This window comes from Mus pahari, chromosome 13 (assembly GCF_900095145.1).
Source record: "Mus pahari chromosome 13, PAHARI_EIJ_v1.1, whole genome shotgun sequence".
NCBI lineage: Eukaryota > Metazoa > Chordata > Mammalia > Rodentia > Muridae > Mus > Mus pahari.
The window spans coordinates 31,831,917-31,851,447 of NC_034602.1; the positions used below are offsets into that span (position 1 = coordinate 31,831,917).

At 49.1% G+C, this 19,531-nt stretch overlaps 1 protein-coding gene across 1 annotated transcript in view; it reads right to left on the reverse strand.

Annotated features, from left to right (window-relative positions):
- Positions 1–2,020: 2,020 nt before the first annotated feature.
- Positions 2,021–19,531, reverse strand: part of Wdr1 (WD repeat domain 1) — a 35,451-nt gene continuing 17,940 nt past the window's right edge. Inside the window, exons 6-15 of the mRNA XM_021210368.2 lie at positions 15,881–15,958; positions 15,580–15,660; positions 15,088–15,321; positions 12,365–12,452; positions 10,197–10,353; positions 8,592–8,679; positions 6,314–6,424; positions 5,410–5,583; positions 4,998–5,142; positions 2,021–3,121 (exon numbers count right to left, since the gene is read on the reverse strand). Of these exons, the coding sequence (XP_021066027.1) occupies positions 3,015–3,121; positions 4,998–5,142; positions 5,410–5,583; positions 6,314–6,424; positions 8,592–8,679; positions 10,197–10,353; positions 12,365–12,452; positions 15,088–15,321; positions 15,580–15,660; positions 15,881–15,958 (1,263 nt within the window). The 3' untranslated portion in view covers positions 2,021–3,014. The remainder of the gene's footprint in view (positions 3,122–4,997; positions 5,143–5,409; positions 5,584–6,313; positions 6,425–8,591; positions 8,680–10,196; positions 10,354–12,364; positions 12,453–15,087; positions 15,322–15,579; positions 15,661–15,880; positions 15,959–19,531) is intronic.

Sequence of the window (19,531 nt, forward strand, 5' to 3'; positions counted from 1 at the left end):
ACACACACACACACACACACACACACACACACACACACACACACACACAAGAAACATACACTTGCTCTCTCTCATCCCATATACACAAAACTGGAAGTCATAATACACAACAAAATACCTGTAAGGCTATTAAAACCACCTCTCCCCACATACCAATGAATTTGTGTTAGCCATCTCCTGCTGGGCATGGGACCCACCCATCTTCAGTATGGTTAGTATACCCACTGAGACTCCACTGGAGAAAGGGAAATGGGTGAGAACTAGGTATCCACATTGCCTAAAGCTGGTTGATGAGCCCTGCTGGTGGACAAGCTATGCTGATTCTGGATAGCCTAAGGGCGTGTGTGTGTCTCCTAAGATCTTTGCTGTTTCAGGAAGCCAAGGCTATACCTATAACCCCAAACGCAGCTGACTGGCACAGAGCTATCATTCTGGCCCTCAGAAGAGGAGGGCAGGTCCCTCCCACTACGGTGAATGCCTCTCCAAGAAATCAGTGCCTGCAACTCGGTGCTCAGGTTAATGACAAATGGGGCTTTCACCATGACAGTCTGAGCTACCTTGACAGCACATACAGATCTTTCTTGTTGAAATGGTGAGAATCATAGGTGTGGGCCATTTTACGTTTCTTTTGAAAAGTCCCCAAAGAAATGAAGCCACACTATCACACCTCAGAGTTAGATGGAAATGCTCGAAATGGGGTCATTTGATGGGTATTCTGCAACATGGTTTCTATTCTTATAGTTTAAACATTATACTATTTTTATGAAAAAAAAAAAAAAACATAAAGGCAGTAACACATGAAAGTGTCCCCTGGTCTGATAGAGCCGTCTCTGCCAGCTTGGACTCGAGATAATTATGAATATAGTCAAATGGCGCTGCTTTCACCATTTGTCTTTCTTAGGAAGAAATCTGGGGGCTGCAGAGATGCCTTGGTGGTTAAGAGCTCTTACTGCATCATCACGAGGGCGAGAATTCAGTCCTAGCTTGCGCAGTACAATGCAGGTGTTCCCTTTATGCTATGCCCGCAGCTCCAAGGGAGTCAGACAGGACTGCTGGGGCTTGCTGGCTTGCATGCAGTCTAGCTGAGAACATGAGCCCCAGGTTCAGGAAAGAGGCCCTCACTCCAAGCTGGCTTCCACATATGGAATACATATGCACTTATACTCACACATAAACAAAACTTTTCACTGAATTCTCCCAGGGAGTGTTCTACTCTGGAGCAAATGGTTCCCATCGTCAGCTCTGATAATCCATCTAACTCAGCACTGCATAGGGACAAGATGGGCTACCCTCCTCAGGTGCTGCTTGCTGTCACTCACCCACTGACACCAAAGCACATGATATCAAAGGCAAGCATGTTTCTGACCTTGTTCTGTGGTCTGCATCTCACACGGTGTAATTTAACTTTCTTGACTTCTGTTATCCTTTTACACATGCATGGCAGAGTCAGTATTAAGAACCAGAGAGGAGCCGGGCCTGGTGGCGCAGGCCTTTAATCCCAGCACTCGGGAGGCAGAGGCAGGCGGATTTCTAAGTTCGAGGCCAGCCTGGTCTACCAAGTGAGTTCCAGGATAGCCAGGGCTGTACAGAGAAACCCTGTCTCGAAAAACCAAAAAACCAAAAAAAAAAAAAAAAAAAAAAAAAAGAGAGGAAAGTTTTTAAGGGAACTAAAACCTGTACAGAAGAACAGTGCTTTGAGTTGTTTTGGCTGCACGAGAAGTTTTCTCAAACACCTAGCCCCAGTTCCTGGCAGGAGGGTGAGCTAGGATCTGGACAGCATCAGGCCCAATGCTGTTACAAATGAAACTGGGCTCTAAGAAAGTGAGTGGGCCAGGCCATGTGGAGTCTGGAAGCAGGGATGGGAACAGGATTAGGAGTCTTGGTTCCTCTTGGGCTGTCCTTCCATGTCATGGCCACAATGTGGGTTCATAGAGACCCCACCAGAGAAGCTGGCTGGTGGGTTCCCCAACCCCGCCCCATCCTCCCACATGCACCGCCACATAGAGCCAGTGATCCACAATCAAGAGAAAAGATATTTAATTATTTCTCAGTCTAATCTCTTAAAGCGTTCAAAGTGTTTTCACAAGTGCAAGGGGAGGGATTGTTCTCAGCCAACATTTACCAGTGATTCCGACACACGCAAAGAAACTGCCAATCACGGGGCTTTATACTTACTTTAATTTCTGCACTGAAAAAGAAAAAAAAAAAGGGTAAAAACATGACAAATTACAGTAACATCTTCTTGTCCTTAATCTCTGCTCTTGGGGCCAGAGCTGGGAAGAGACAGGGAAACATTGAAGCATGGTAATCACATGACCAGGACACCTCAGTCTGGCTAACAAGGGCTCTACTTGTCTGGACAAGGTACGTCAGCGCGCCAGGTCAGGAACAAGACAGACAACAGTCAAGATACATTAAAAAAAAGAAAAAAATTCCCATGATTCCATTCTTAAAAACCAAGCACAAAATCTGACGATGAGATCAAGGTTCACATGTCCCCATGGGATCTGGGGATGGGTCCAGGGAGGCAGCCATATAACAAGACTTACACCGAGGAACAGGCCTGCTCTACCCAGAATGCTGGCGGCTATAGAGCGGCTCCTCCTCTCCAGTGCAAATGCATCCTGCATGGGGAAGGGGAGCCCTGGCCTGCTCCCTACCCAGCCTCCCGAGAAGCTGCAAGAGCCACAGGCAGGGGCTCGGGTCTGTGCTTTGGAGGCTGCTGCCTCTGGAATGTTCTGCACTCTCATGGTCTGGTGGGCTGTAAGGTTTTAGGTACGCTCCACATGCTGTTCAAGTGCTTGCTTTATTTCTCATGTGCAAACTGTTACTGTCTAAAGCTCTCAGAAGGACGCGTACAGACACGGACACCCTGAAGAGAGGAGGGTACTCGCAGGCCCTCCCTACTCCCAGGGCAGGCAGGAAGGGGAGCGTTAGAGAAATAGTTAAGAGAAGGGTGCTCTGAGGCAGTTAAACTCTAGTCCCTGATTCGGTCCGTGGGGTGAGCGGCGTCCTCAGTAGGTGATTGTCCACTCCTTCACAGAGGCGTCATGGGAGGTGGTGACCAGTGTGTGTTCGTCCAGCCAGGCCAGGCTGCTGACGTGGTGCAGCCGGTGAGCATCTGGGAAAAGAGTGGAATTGAAGAAACAGGCCCACTCCGCCTCTAGTTATATTTAAGAGGGGAGAGCCACTGGGCCAGAGGCAGAAGCAGCATCTACCACAGTGGCAGGTCCACTTTCACAAGGACAAGTTTGTGAGGATGGGTGAGAGCAGGGGAGTCGGCAGGTGAGAGCAGTCTGAGCGGCTCCTGTCTTAACTCCTGGGAGATAAGCATGCCTCACACACAGGTCAACTGGCAGACAGGATGGAACGCAGGTCCACAGGAGCTGCATTCAGAGACTGAAGCAGTCAAGCAGGAAACCAGCCAGCTTCACGATGGCTCTGGCTGTACTCCACAGACATGGCAGCTATGCTCTAAACAACAGGACACGTGTTTGTGTGCCATGTACACATCAGTGGTTTGAAGTGTATCAATGGGTACACTTTATATGCAAATGCTGGTATGCGTTTCTGACAGAGGACTTGAGCTCTTTGGATTTTGATGTCTTGAGAAGGTCCTGTTACTAGTGTCACATATGCCCTTAAGTGGAAGAGGTGGGGTACAACAAGAAATGTATTGAGGACCTGACTGGTGTCTCCTCCAAAGTCACACTGAAGGATAAGACTAACTGCTATCTCACCTACACTATTATTTATTTATTTATTTATTTATTTATTTATTTATTTATTTATTTATTTATTTATTTATTATATGTAAGTACACTGTAGCTGTCTTCAGACACTCCAGAAGAGGAAGTCAGATCTTGTTAAGGATGGTTGTGAGCCACCATGTGGTTGCTGGGATTTGAACTCTGGTCCTTCGGAAGAACAGTCGGGTGCTCTTACCCACTGAGCCATCTCACCAGCCCCCACCTACACTATTCTTGACTCCAGCCATGAGATACTGCATCTCTGTGCTTCACTCAGCCCTAACTTCTTATGAAGTTCCAGAGGGCCTCTAAGTTCCAGGAAAGGGGCACCCCTATAGGATCCCTGTTCCCTACACCTAGGTGGCTCCTAGCCTGGTTCAGCAGCCCCATTCAAGTGTGGCAGATGCGTCTCGAGAGGGAGGTCACGCCATCCTGGGCCTCAGGACTCTAAGTGCAGCACTCTCCAAAGCAAGGGCAGCTCCAAGGCCTTGTATTTGGGAGTCTGAGCACAGCAGACAGACGCTATGTCCGTTCTATGCACCACTAACCCTGACACGTTACTTTCCTGGTCCATTTCATTTGTGAACTTTCTAGATTCCTTATAACCCAAAATGGCTCCTTGGAAGCTGTTTCAGGGCTCCTTCTCCTGTCTGCCTTTCCAGGATAGTGGGCCTCCCTGACTTGTAGCTGTGGGAGGTGATCTCAGGATAACATTAGAATAGGCTAAGATCCCTGTTCCAATGAACACAAATGGCTATTTCTGAGTAGCAGGTAGACCAAGGGGACAGTATAAAAATGGTATGTGACTGTGGACCCTAACAGGGAGCTATCAGCAGAAGCAGTGATAAGACTCTGGATAATCAGAATAATGATTTTTAAAAAACTCTTGTCTCCTTGGAAAAGCATGGTTCCAATTACTCTTCTGCTGACAACACAACAGTGGGACTAAGATAACTTGGTTAAGGCATAGGAGTGGGGTGGAGAGGAAAACATGTCAAGATTTTCCTCATCTATGCCCTACATTTGGAGATCAAGGATTCTTACTGGAATGAGTGTCTCAGGATTCCTCTGCAGGCCAGCAGAGTGCCTGGTATGTGCTGGAAGGAAGAACGGAGCCACATTTCATCAAGTCACTTCTTAAAGCACATACCCCAGGGTCACCTGACCCTAGAAACCATGATCAGGGTACTACTTCACTACACTATACTTCACCCACAGAGCCCTGTGAGGCCCAAGGGTGGGAGTTACCTTGGATCTTGACTTTGGTCTCTGGGTCACTCAGCGTCCACACGTACACCATCATATCCATGCCGCCAGAGGCAAAGTGTTCATTATCTGGTGACCAGGCCAGGCACACAATTTTTGCATGGTGTCCATAAAAAACATTATTCTCCTAGTACATAAAGAAAACAGAGGTGTTAATATCAGGGCTAAGGCCAGAGCACCACGTGTCCTCCCAGCCAGCCCTTGCAGTAACAGGGAGAAGCCCAAGTACCTGGTCACTACCCCCAGCTCACAGCATCCTCCCAAGAGCCCCACCAGGTGCCTGCCGCTCATGAAGATGAAGACATGGCTGAGGAAGGCAAAGCCCAACAATGTCCAGCTGGAGTACTCCCCTACGCCCTCTAGTGTAGGATGGAGAGGTCTGCACCCTACTCACCGAATAGCCATCAGCTACACTGAATACTGTGACCACCTTGCTGGCATCACACACAGCCAGAAAGGCACCATCATGAGAGAAGGCCACGTCTGTCACTGGTCCCTTGGCCTCTAGGAGTTTGCCTTCATCCTTTAGTGTGGAGCCCAGGATGGAGTACACACGCACATTGCCATCCTGCAGGCAGACAGAAAGCAGTCACTCCTTAACCATAACTATCATGTGCCCTGACACAGGGGAAAGTCAGGGTTTCAGTCAAGTGCTCTGCCATGGCTCAGTAGGCACCAGTACGTGCCCTGGGCTGCCAAGAAATGGCTGACTCCTCTCCACACACCCCCTTAAGTGTCTCACCTCAGCATCTTCCTCACCTGAGGAGGAATGACTAGACCCAGGGGCTCCCTAGTCTCATTCTGTGTGTTGTCTGGCTGCCAAGGGGGCCCATAGATAGTGTTCATGGTTTCCTGAAAGGTCAACCTGGAGAAAACTGCACAAACAGCTTCTATACCCGTCTCCTACAAGCGTCCTGTTACCATGTGCCAGGTACTCTTTATATGATGGTTATTCTTGGCTGTCATTTAACTAAGATCCAAGCAGATAGGCACATCTCTGAGCCCCCCCCCCCCACATTAGTTAAATCATTTCAAGTGGAAGACTTGCTTTTGATATGGATCTTTGAGTTAGGAACATGTACCTTTAATTTGGGCCACACCTTCTAGTGGCAGCCTACCTAAAGGACATGGGAGAAGGAAGCTTTCTCTCTTTGCTCGCTTGCTCTTGCTGGCAAATCCATTCTTTCATTAGCATTAGAGCCTACTTCTTTATGATTCTGGCATAATCTGAATACCCTGGCTTTCTCTGAGCCCCAAATCAGATACCAAGGTCATTGAGTAAAGGAAAAGGGCCTTACCGTGCCACCAACAGCCACTGTGTCCCCACCAGGGTGCACAGCAACAACTTCAGGCTCGTAGCCAGGGTTGTCGATGCTGAAGCACTTCTTCTGGTCCTTCAGAAGGACAATCTGTGGCATGGAAGATGCAGTCAAATCAGTGGACCCTGATCATCAGCAGGAATACTGAGTTCTGGTTAGAGGCTCTTGGCTCTAAGCCACACCCTGGGTCAGTCTCCATCTTTTGATGGACTATGTTACTGTTAGTTGCTGGCCAGAACTTGAGAAAACATTCAGTGATGGAACCATGTGAAGTGCTGGTCTTTGAAGGGCTAAGGGCAGAATCACCAGGAAAGGCCTTGACTCTTAACCGTAAGGGGCAGTAGCCTGATCCTGAGGATTCCGACTCTAGATCTAGAGCACAAGAAACAGCTAATGCTGTGTAGTGCAGGTTTTTGTTCAGTCTGGGGGACAGTGTGGCATCTGTGACAAAGGTTACTGGACATCTAGCACTAAGTCTCTCTCTAGTCTTTAGGTCAGCAGTAGAGCCCTGAGGGAACACCGAAGCCACCCCAGGTGCATGAAGAGGGGCTGGGCAAAATAGCTTAACAGGGGTCAACAGGGGGTCTGTATATGCTACTGCTCTGAGACAGCCTGCAAGTCCTACACTGCTTTAAAATAAAGGTGGAAGACTATGTGGGGAGAAGGCTACACCACACTCAGTCATGCTGGGACCAGCCATGTTCGCCTGAGTGAGATACTTCCATGTGTTTGCTGTTAGGGCTCTGGAAAAATGTGGTGGATTGATCTTGACTAAGCTACCCTGGCTTGTCCTCAACAACCAGCAGGTACATTGTGTAACTCTTCTATCTGGGAGCTGGTGCCCTGACCTGCTAGGACACTGTAGAGGAATTTGCCATTAGCTTCTGAATGGCAGGTAGTCTGAGTCCCTGCTTTTACCCACTGTGGCTAATTCTTCAGATCAGCCTCAAAGACAGGGTCAGCTCACAGTCACAGTGACCTCGGTTGAAGTCAGTGGGGATCAGGACAAGGTGTCTGTGTAAGGCCTTGCCACAGAAAAGGCCCTAAGTCCTCATACACAGTCCACCAGGGCCAGGTGCTGATACAAGGCTGGCAGATCTACCATGAGAGCAGCCCTGCCCAGGGCACTGCATGCAGTACATTCCTTTTTGTGCCCTGTGGTTGGCCCAGACTGAGTGTAGTAATTATTTGGCAGGAACATCTGATTATCTGGGACACAGAATCCACTCTCTTTTCAGGGAGGGGTGGGGAGATCCTGAATGGCCCTTTCTTCAGCAGGGTCTGTCACTCATTCCAACAGGAACCACTACTCAGTTGCTGGCCCTGACCACACGATGGGACACTTGGGTTTGCAGAGATGACATGGTGAAGCAGAATTCTGCACAAAGCAGGTCAGGCCCAGATGTGAGCCGAGGGCTCTGTTCTAGCCACACTAGAGGAAATGGTATGCGGGGACTTCAGAGATTTAGAGCTAACGTGGCCTGGGCCTCACCTTATCCTCATGGGGCAGTGTCACTCAACAGCTAAGCTGTGCAAGGAGTAGGGAAACTATATCTTCATGACCAGCCTGTGCTTCTGTTAGGGAGCCCTCAAGAGCCCAGAGAGGGTGAGAAAGTGATTCAGATCACACAGCTCCACCAGGGAAGGGCTAAGGTAAGAAGGGTAATGACAAAACCACATAGCTGAGTGTGCCTCACACCCTTATGGACAGATGGGTAGACAGTTTGGTCTGATGCTTACAGACAGGCTCTGCCCTTTTCCTATGCTTCAACTTAGGGGACAGCACTTTGCAGGGACTCTGAGAAGCCACAGGCACAGCCAAATGAGCCTGCAGCACAAAACACTAGAAGAGTCACCTGGAAGACGGAACCTCAACTGAAGAATTGCTTTAACTGGATTGGCCTATGGGGTACTGTCTTGTCTGCTAATTGACTCAGGGGAGCCCAATTCATTGTAGGTAGCACCATCCCTAGGCAGGCAGTCCTGGGATAGGTAAGAAAGATAACTGAACATAAACCTTTAACAGATCAGTAAGCAGTGTTCCTCCAGGGTTCCTGCTTTGAGTTCCTGCCCTGCCTGTTCTCAATTATAACTATGACATAGATTAAAAGCCAAAAATAAACATTTCCTCCCCAAAGTTAGTTTTGGTCTGTGTTTTATCATAGTATCAGAAAAAGGAAATCAAGACATGGGCGGAATCCAGAAACTATTGTATCTCATATCCCACTACTTCTGGACAAAATGTAGCTAACCATACCTGTCCAATGCACACGACCACAGTATATCCCCCAGGGCCAACAGCTACACACTTTGGTTGAACATCCAGTTTCACAACGCCTTGTCCACTGTTGGGGTGGGGGAGAGGAGGGTGGGCAGGTTACTTCTACATTCAAGTAGCTCAGTGTGGTATCAGTACACACACTGCAGAAACTGCACCACTGAGCTCCGCGGAGAGGAGAATCCCACTGCAACCTCTCCTGGAGGGCGTGAGAGGGCACTGAGGTCTTTTATCATGAAGGGAGGCCAGAGTGGGAAGGGGGCAGCAACAAGTAGAGCTTAGCAGAGCTGGGCAGCCTCTTCCTGTCATCTATGCTAAATGCAGCTCAATTATCTCCCACCCATCTGGAGGCCCAAGACTGCAATTTTCTAGGTCCATACAGGACTGAGAGTCATAGCTGCTCTTCTCAGAGGGGAACTAGAACTCCAATACCTTTAATGAAGACCCCAGTTCCCCCTTATATTAGATGGTTATCAAAACTCATCTAGAATACTTTATAGCCACATCTTTCTTGAAAATGTTAACTAGCAAGCTTCCACAGAACTAGGCTAAGCCATGGCTGGCCTCCAGAGACCCAAGTTCTCCTGACCTCTGCAGCTATAAGCTGAAAACTGGCCAACTTTCACAAGTGATGTCACAAGGCAATAGACAGCAGACAGCTGGGAGCCCTGGGTGTCTGGGGTGCCTTTATTCTCAGATGCCCAGTGGCCACTGGTTGGAACACACAGGCAGATGTGCTGTCAGCCAGGCCCATGCCTGGGGTGAGGGGCTCATAAAGATGTCACCCAGGATCCCATGATTCTCCAGGCCAGACACATTCCGAGCAGGATTCCAGTCAAGAAAGGCCACAGTTGGGCTGGAGAGATGGCTCAGTGGTTAAGAGNACCGACTGCTCTTCTGAAGGTCCTGAGTTCAAATCCCAGCAACCACATGGTGGCTCACAACCATCCATAATGAGATCTGACGCCCTCTTCTGGTGCATCTGAAAACACCTTCAGGGTATTTAAATAAAAAAAAAAAAAAAAAAAAAAAAAAAAAAAGAAAGGCCACAGTTGGAGTCATCAGGACTACATGATGGGCAGGATAGGGGACAGGGATATTTGTCAGTTAGTGTAGTAGGTAGGACTTGTGAAGGTTGGCAAGTCTGCTTCTAAGTCAATGACTTGGAGTAGCCCGTCTAGCTCTTTTGCCTGCTCTCACCTGTCACTGTGGACGGATACTCTGATTCAGTGTCACATGCCCACTTACACTCAAACAGGAGGTTGGTCCTCATACCCAGCACCTGGCATGTCATGAGTGTCACTTGACTTTTTTTTAACAGCCTAAGCTCCACTCTCACTGTCTCTACAGGCAGAAAAATACAACGGAGAACAGATGAACTAATGACTCATGGGGCTGCAGCCTGCTTTGGGGAAGGGTCTATACCCATGACCCTAGTTACCAGGCCCTGTTGCTCACCCCCTTGGGCTTAGTATCTAAACGATATACAAAACAAACAGGGAGGGCAGGCAGGAACCACCCTTGACCTGGAACCTTTTCAGGTACCCGTGGCTCCTTCTGGGCCTCTACTCAGGCAGGACTTACCTGTAGTCCCTCAGTGTGAGGTTGGTGTACCGCACTGTGTCGTCCATGCTGCAGCTGACCAACTGCCCAGACTCGTTCACAGTCATCCTGGACACCTGATTTGTGTGGCCTTTTCCAGAGAAGGAGTCATTCTCTCCTGTCTCTGAGTCCCAGTAATGTGGGGTGTGATTAAGGAGAAACCAGTCGTCAGGGTGGTGGCGCCTACAGCTCTAGGGAGCCATGGCTGCCCTTCATGCAGGCTGAAGATACTGCAGAAAGAACAGGAGGTATTCTCATGGATGGCCAACTCTGAGATTTCAGTGAGCTAAGGCAGTGTGAGATAGTGGGTCAGCCTGGCTACTAGCCAAAGGACCAAGGCAGTAAATAGCACAGCCTTCTTAAGAATGCATGCAAAGCCAATGTATTGGATAGGAATGCTTGTCTCTGATTCATGACAGCTGACATGTCTAATGTGTAACAGTCCAAAATGGCAGTTTCTGAATACTGATACACCACCATGGTAGGTCAGAAAGTGCTAGGACATGCGGCAGCTGCAGCCTCAACACAGGCACAGAAGAAACACTGTATAGTATTATAACCTCTGAACTGTAGGGTACACATGAAACAAATGAATTCAGGTTTAGCCTTGGCTCTCATTGCCAGGGTAGGTATCTCTATGTAACTTCTCTGGTGACAAGAACAAGGATAAAACACTTCTGACTACAATTCCAGATTGTGTGGCGTGCTCTAACTAGCATCACTGACTACTCCTGGAGCAGCCTTTGTGAGGTGGGCTTCTGCAGTGACCAGAGAGTACCATGTGCAGAGAACAGCATGGTTCATGTGTCGCTGCCCACTGAATGTGAACAAATTGCTTCTTTTGCCTTTCCTATATCAGTAAATGAGGCTAAGACACCCGCAGGTAAGCTGGCTGTGCCCCAGTACTTAAGTAACTACTGCCTAGGTGTTACTGGGTACCACCCTGAGGGTGGAGGAGGCCCATCTTACATGGGTGGCGTGTGGATGCTGAGTCTCGGCGCACTGGGATAAGGTGTGGCTGAAGTATACAACCAAAGAGAATCTCCTTTCACGTGACCACCGTCATTTCTGTGGAAGGCTCAGTATACAGGAGCTGTAGGGATGGAAGTCTAGACATGGGCACTAAAGGTTCACATGTGATTGTAGAAAGTGCATAAGGGACATAGTGGTACTGAGGGTCTGGTTACAACTACAGGGCAAGCTGGCCCAAGGGACTGCTTGGCTACCAGCTATGACACTTTTCCTTGCCTAGTAGTAGAGGGTGGGTTATCCAACCTTTCTAGGCTGGCAAATCTTCCTGGGTCTTGTGAAAACCAGAGACAAAGTAGGTCTGGGGGACATGCTATGAGGACGCAGAGACAGTCTCTTCTGGGAAGCCAGCAACATGTGAGGAAGAGGTCATCATGCAGAGTCACCTGCACAGTGGGTGCCCCAAACAAGTGACAGAGCACAGGCATGGCACGCATGCCTCTAATAGGTTACATACCTCCTAAGGATTCATAAGTGTCTGGGGACTCGGGGCCCAAAGAACCCACTGCCTCGCTGGGCGTGGTGGTGCACGCCTTTAATCCCAGAACTCGGGAGGCAGAGACAGGTGGATTTCTGAGTTCGAGGCCAGCCTGGTCTACAGAGTGAGTTCCAGGACAGCCAGGGCTAAACAGAGAAACCCTGTCTGGAAAAACCAAAAAAAAAAAAAAAAAAAAAAAAAAGAACCCACTGCCTCCTGAGTTCTGGCTCCAGCTCTGTTGTTAACAGGCCAGGTGTTTTGGGAGAGTCACCTTGCCTCTCTGGGCTTCAGCTTCCCATGTTTAATGCAAAGTGTCTCTGCTGAGGGCCTGTCCTGAATCCTAACTCAATGATTTCATTGCCAGTGACAGAGCTTGACATAGCAATGCACCTTCATTACAAACAAAGGGGCTCAAGGGCCAAGACAGGCATCGTGCTAGTCTGAACAGAAAGCAGGGCCAAGGCCTTCTTCTGTCCAAGGCCTGGAGAGGTCAAGGCACCAGGTGCAGATGACCAGAGGGCAGACTGCTTCGTGAGCACGGCTGGGGCTAGAGCCATCTGGCTGGCCTGGCCTCCAGCACCATGGGAATGGAAAAGTTCTCTCTCTTGCCAGTGCCTGGGCCAACCTCCCAGTCAAAGGATATTGATATGTCCATCATGGCTCCCAGAATAGATGTAGGACTTGCCACCATTTCTGTGCACTGTCAGACACTGGATGGATTTACTGTGACCCTGAGGGAAAGAGACAACGGAATGGGTTGAGCTGAAGTAGCATGTACTCACAGGCTGAGCTGGGCTTGGACTCCAGCAGACACATTGCCCACAAGTAAGTCCCGAGCCATTCACTATCAGTCATCTCTGTCCCAGTCAGCTCATCTGACAAACCACCAAATGCCGAGTCCCTCAATACCTAAACCTACCTGGGCTAAGAACAAGGTCTATAGCAAAGCCTAGCGCTCAGGGGCCGAAGGCACCTATAGAGGGAAACCCTGCCCTGCTGTCTCCCATGGGCACACCAGCTGCGTCGCTCCCAGGGAGGGAGGCAGCCAGGACAGAATTAGACAGTGGACGTCCTGTGCTCAGGCCCTCCTTGGTACTAATTTTTCCTAGGATCCCTCACTACTGATGAAGCAGGAGACCTTGTGTGTATATAGGACTTTCTAGAGGGGGCCTCTCGCCTTCTCTGTAAGTGGCTCAGATAGCACTCAAGTGTCCTCTAATTTCTTCCTCTCCCTGGGTCCCCACTAGCCTCTGCTATTTTCCAGACCCCTTGATGGCTGTTAGGTCTGCTTCATGCTTGGGACTTCCTCCTTGCATCCAGGAATTCCATGGGTCTCCTTTGTTGCCATAATACAGCATTTACCCTCAGAAAACAGTGACAGTCCTTGGTAGAACACATTGAATAACTTCTTAAAAGACATGAGCCCAAGTTGTTCAACCCAGCATGGGCCTCATAGGCACCAAGCATACTGCCTGGCCTACTGAATGAAAATCTGCACTTGGCAAGATTTCAGGAGGACTCGTTGTCTATGGCAACAGCCTTGCTTGAGCACTTTAAGGTTTCAGTCCTCACTGCAATGTCTAGTCCTCTCTGGGCAGAATTGTTTAAAAAGTTAGTATTCTCGGATGATTCTTATGCACCCCTAAGCTTGAGAAACACAGGCTAGAGAAAGCACCACAAAGGCCAGCTCCAGAGACCCTGACCGAGCCCTTGTGGGCAGCCTAGTAAGCCCTTTGTTATAAAGCTCCCAGGTAAGAAGGCCATGTAAGTCTCCAGGTTAGACAACTAGGAATCACACTCCAATCTCAAACGTCTGGTTCACTAGGACAGCTGTGTTCTCTGTAGCCTGAGAATGGCAGCTGCAACCTAGCATGATCCATACACTGCATAGATAGGCCGAGATATAGGTTTCTCCGAGAACTTAAAAAACAATGATAACCCTAGAACTGCCCTAGCCAAGGAGCATTAGCAGGACTCTATGAGTCTGGCAGAAGGGGTAGCCCACAGCAGTAGTCAGGCCAAGATGTCCAGGAGGCAGCCCGCCAGAAACTGCTCTGCCAGGCATGGTCCCGGTAGGGGACTAGGTCTGCCTGACTTCTCACCATTAAAACTGGAGCCACAATACAACTTCATAGCTGCAGTGGTAGCCATGTTTTGTCGCCTGTCCCACACACAGCTATGCTCTGAGACCCGACAATAGAGGGGCTCCCAATTCTATCCCCAGGGTCTGTGCCAAGTTACCATGGTGCTGGGAGGTCAGGAGGCCTCGAGCTTCTGTACACTCTCACCTACAGAACGGGGACTGTCACCCTGTGTGTCTCAGTCCTCGAATAGCAGGCTGCACTAGTAAGAAAAGGGCTGGGCCAGGGGTTTCACTTAAAATGCAAGCTCTGAAAATTTTCAACAACCAGGAAGATGGGGTTGAAGCATGGAGCCTGTGTGTTCAATGGTTCTATGTCAATTTGACACAAGCTAAAGTCATCTAAGAGGAAACCCTCAATCAAGAAAATGCCTATGCAAAACTGGGCTAAAGGGTATTACTAAGCAAGCCAATAAGCAGCACCCCTCCATGGCCTCTGCATCAGCTCCTGTCTCTAGGTTCTTGCCCTTTCAAGTTGCTGTCCTGACTTCCTTTGATGAGTAACATCAATATGGAAGTGTAAGCCAAATAAACCCTTTCCTCTCCAATTTGCTTTTAGTCATGGCTATCATTAAAGGACCCAGGAAACTGCCTAAAGACATGGCAAAGGTGATCCTGGGAGCTGTTCCAACCATCTGGTCTCCTAAGAGGTCAAAGTGTCAGGGGCTGACAGAGCCAGAGAAGCACAACATGGCCTGAAGCACCTGGCCTGAGTGAGCCCCGGGGATGGTTTTGAACCTCAAGTTACAGTTTGTCAAGGGTGGCCTTTTGGGCTTCCACTGGGGCCTTGGCAGCTTGTCCAACTTCATTTGCTCCTGTCTTTTATGCTGTGAACCCTACCATGACCCAGATCCAAGGTCATCTCCCCACTGAGCTCACAGCTGAATGCGCCCCTCATTTATTCACAGCACCCCTTACCCTCCATGCTCTATACCTGCCCTCACACCATGTTCTCACTCTCATCCTGCAGCTGTGAGGAGGTACAGTCCAATCCTAACAGGCCAAGTCACTCAAGAAGTAGTGACTTCCAGCAGCAGAGAACAGTGGCCCAAAGTCCCCAGACCCCAACTCTGCACTGTTCACAGTACTCCAAGCTGACTTCTGCCCAAACTCCCCGGGCCAAGGAGATCTGACACTGCTCTTCCACTTGGCCATCCCTGTTTCCCCTTCACAGTAGACCACTGGAGTCTGTTTTCTATCCACAGCATGCCTAGAATAAGGCTTACCTTGATGACCCGGAGGGGCTTGCTGGGGTTGTTCTTGTCCAGGTAGTTGATGTATCCAGACAGGGAGATGCTGAGGAGGTGGTCCTTCTGCCAGAGGCAGCCCAGCTGCTGGTCCAGAACATTGGAGCCCATGGGAAACGTGCTGACCACAGAGTTTACATTGACATCCCAAATCTTGGAAGTTTTGTCTCCAGAGGCAGATAGCAAATGGGTGCTGTCAGGACTCCAACTAATCTATTTCAATGAAACAGTGTCACATGTCAGAGGGTTGGAACTCAAGGGGGTGGTAGGATGGGCCCAGCCTGCCAAGGTTCCTGCTCAGCCACTGGCTGCTCCCACCGCCTGACTATGACCTTTAAGACTCTGTGCCCTGGTCCAACTCTTAGCTGTCTATATCAAATATTCATCTAGCTTCAAACAATCTTTGATGACTATCAACATAGAACTGGCCAAACTAAAATTAGCAGCTGGGGAAAACATATTCGTACTCACAGCATAAATTCCTCCATCATGGGCCTTGCTTTCTCCAAGGGCACACACCTTCTCTCCCGTCTTCCCATCATAAATGAAAATCTTCAAGAAACAAACAAGTTATGTAGAAGTTGGTGCCATGTGCTAATAGCCCACCATTTCCCCAGCGATTGTGGCTGTACAGATGGAACCTTGAGCAGTCTTTGAAATGCAATGAGAGGCCTATGTCTGCTGGGCTTTGGCAGCACTCTGGGAAGTGGGGAATAGGAAACATTGCCATGAACCTCCTATGTGCAGCGTCCTTCTCTGCCCCAGTTCTTACCTGGCCATCAGCACTAGCTGTGGCAAATCTGTTCCCATCAGGAGAGAATCGCACACAGTTGACAAAGCGGCTGTGGTCCTGTGGGAGAGAGGGCTGTCACTAACTTGGCAAAGCTCACAAAAGCTCTCTACCTAATATATTCTCCCCACCCGAACCCTCCCAAAGTAACATTAGTAAGTCATCAGTCCACAGACCACTTCAGAGCAAACACTTAGAGAAACTCCCAGGCGAGTCCATCATGGCGTTTAGCTCAGCACTCTGCTCCTGCCTGGTCACTGCTGTATCTGGAAGGCCACCCTTCAGTCAGGTCTGCCTCCCTTTTATCAAGTGCCTCCTGATGCATCCTCTTCCCACTGGGCCCCAGACTGCTTATTTCTGAGACAGCCACACAAGGTACCTCCCATTAGGCCTATTTAGGTCTGGGGATGTTTCTGAACAACAACTGCCTTTTTAAAAAAAAAAAAAAAATTCAAGCAGTGGCTGGCTGTGACTTTTAATCAGAACTGTGAGTTTGAGAGCAAGGCCTAAGGCAGGCCAGGGCAGTCCCCAGTCTTGGGAAGCAGTGATGGCACCAAAGGTTCCTGCTCTAGCTACTCTGCCTGTCCCACAGAAAGCAAGCAAAGGAGCCACATGTGTCAGCTCACTCTGGATCTCTCCTCTATTTGTATAGGGTACCAGAGCACTCTAGAATTCAGAAGCCAAAATGCCCATTCCAAGAGAGCACAAGACTGGAACCCAGAGGGTAGACCAGGGGTGCCAACCCATCACTGTGTATAAGGAACATGCCGTGACAGGACCGTTCCAGCCTCTAACACACTCCCTGTCACTGCTGCTCTGGGTTCAGACACAAATATACCTAGTACTTGCATGGCCAGATGGAGAATGATCCTGGGAGGCAACACTGGAGGCAACACCCAGGTCCAGGTCCTCAAATAAGGCCTGTGACCAAGCTTGGAAAAGGTGCAAGCTGGCAGGGGTGAGGTCGTGTGCCCTAGAAACCACAGAGGTCTAAGAGGTAAGTGAAGGCTAGACAGCAGAGAATAAATAGGGTTACAGAGCTTACACGAACCCATTTAGAGCCTTAGTTCATCATTCCTTCCTGTAACTCAGCCAGGCACCAAAGTGTACATGGGCAAGAGACATGTCTGCTCCTGAAATAGACCCTGTGTGGCAGGGAATAGCTAACAGCAGTCCATTGGCCAAAGAAAACGAGGGTTAAGAATAGCATTTTCCCATAGGAAGGGCCCTACAGTGTAGAGGGAGAGGTTTGGACAGTCTCATTGAGTCCAGTGGTTCAGCCACCTCACATGGCTACCTAAACCCTACCATTTGCTGAGCCAGACAAGACTTCTGGTCCCTGGCCCAGCCGTCCAGAGGGGTCACATTTAATCTTACAGGTTCAGTTTCCAATTTCTCTGTATAAAGTCATCCCCTTCCCCTGGAACTACTCCCTCCCCCATCTCCTCCTTCTCCCATCCTCATCTTTTGCACTACCAAGAAAACAAGCTTCAAGTAGACACTCTAATCCACTTTACTGACAGGGATTCAGGTACCCTTGGGCTCCTGATGGCCTGACTCTGTCAACCATCACGGTTAGTTCATTAAGGACCCTCTGCAGAAGTTCTCCTCAATGCCTACTGGCCTCCCAAAGGGAGAGTACTTGTCTGCAGATGATGTCAGAGCCTTGCTCCAAAATCCCAAAGGTCTCCTCTGTGATTCACCTAACAGGGACTTGCCAAAGGCTCCAAAGAAAGCGGCTATGGGCCCACTGGGCAATGACAGGGATAGCCAGCAACAAGGAGATGGTCCCACTCACCCCCCCCCCCAATCTCATCCTATGGTCTCTCTTATAATCCTAGACCCTATGACCTATGACCCTCTTAAAGTCACCTACTACATCTAAAAAACCACAGAGGGTGGAGGCAGGCAGTGCTTGGGACAATTCCAGGAAAAAGGTTTCTCCACCTCACCTTCAAACATGGACAACACTCAAGTACGGTAGTGAGGCCGGGAAGACACAGGTAAGTCTGACTATGGGTGAACCTGGGCTCACTTCAGAATAGCTCAAGTCTCTGCCCTGCTCTTAATGATGATGTGATACGATCTCCAAATTGGACAAGCGAATTGGAGGCTGTATCTGTATATCAGGTCTGCTTATCTTTCTCTCAGCTACTATTTACCTTCTGAGACTGGCACATCACAGGTTGGTTTTAGCACATACCACACAGAAATTCACAACAACTATGTTTTGAGGTAGCATCTTGAACTCACCCCTAAATTGTGCCCTGTCCCAGACACATATGGAGACCTCCTGCCCAGTACTTGGGAAAGCTCCTGTAGTGGCTATTCCTGGTTGTCAACTTGACTATATTTGAAATGAACTACAATCCAGAATTGGAAGGCTCACCAGTGAACCTAATCTGGAGGTTAGGAGATACAAGTTTCTGATCTGGATCTTGGTATGGAGATCTTGAGACACAGTGGTGATTGAATCCAGAAGATTAAGACAGGGAGATCTCCGAGTCTGAGGTCATCTGGAGGTGGCACACACCTTTAATCTGGGCTACACCTTCTGCTGGGGACCATATAAGGACACTGGAAGAAGGGAGTCTGGCTCTCGCTCTTTCGCCTTCTTGCTGTGTGGGACTCAGCAACTGCTAGATCCTTGGACTTCCATTCACAGCTACTACTGAACCATTGTTGGGATTTGGACTGCAGACTGTAAGTCATCAATAAATTCCTTTACTATATAGAGACTATCCGTGTTCTGTGACTCTAGAGAACCCTGACTAATACAGCTCCCATGGGGCCACTATTCACCATATCTCTCAGACAGTTATAAGCTCTGGCTCTCTCGCCTAGAGATAAGCTGTGAAGTAAAAGGTAGATGGGAGACTGAATTTTTGACTTCAAGGACAGAATGCCTCTAGGCTGCTCACTTGGATAAGGTTCTGGTAAGCACAGGCCATTTGGCCTACAGATAGGAAAAAGGGAAGGCAGCCAAATTCCCAGCATTCACAGGTTAGGAATGAAAGATCTGGTGACAAAAGGCTGTTATTTGGTTTACACTAGACAAACAAAATTTTCCTCTAGCAAAACACAACAATAAACCTTACCCTCACATATGTTAATTTTTAAAGCCTTTCACTGGGAAGGGCTCGAGGAATCCCTCAGAACCTCTCAGAACCTCTCCACCTCTAGCTTTCAACATCAGAGCCCACATGTGGACGCTCAGCCCTATTTAACACACACCTCACGTACTGTATGGTTTCTGTTGTTCCCCATCTGTCAGTACACCTGTCCTTTAGTTGGGGCAAATCAGAGTCTTCCTGCCCTGCCACACTCACAGTCAGGAGGAAGATAGCAGGAAGGAAGCCATTCAGGGCCGATGGCCCACACTGTCCAGCCCTACAACTGCAGCTTCATTCCTGCTGGCCAGCAGGCCAAAGTCACACATATATAGTCAGTTACAGACTCCAAGTCTTCAGTACCTTACCAATGAGGCCTCTCTCGCTTGTGTCAGCTGGGTCTGTGGAATAGCTTCAGATGGAGAATGAACCCTCCCCACAGCCATGGGCTCTGTAGGGAGGTCTCCTAGTCTGAGAGAGTACACAGGCACACTGCCCGAGCTAGAAGGCAGCAGAACCAACT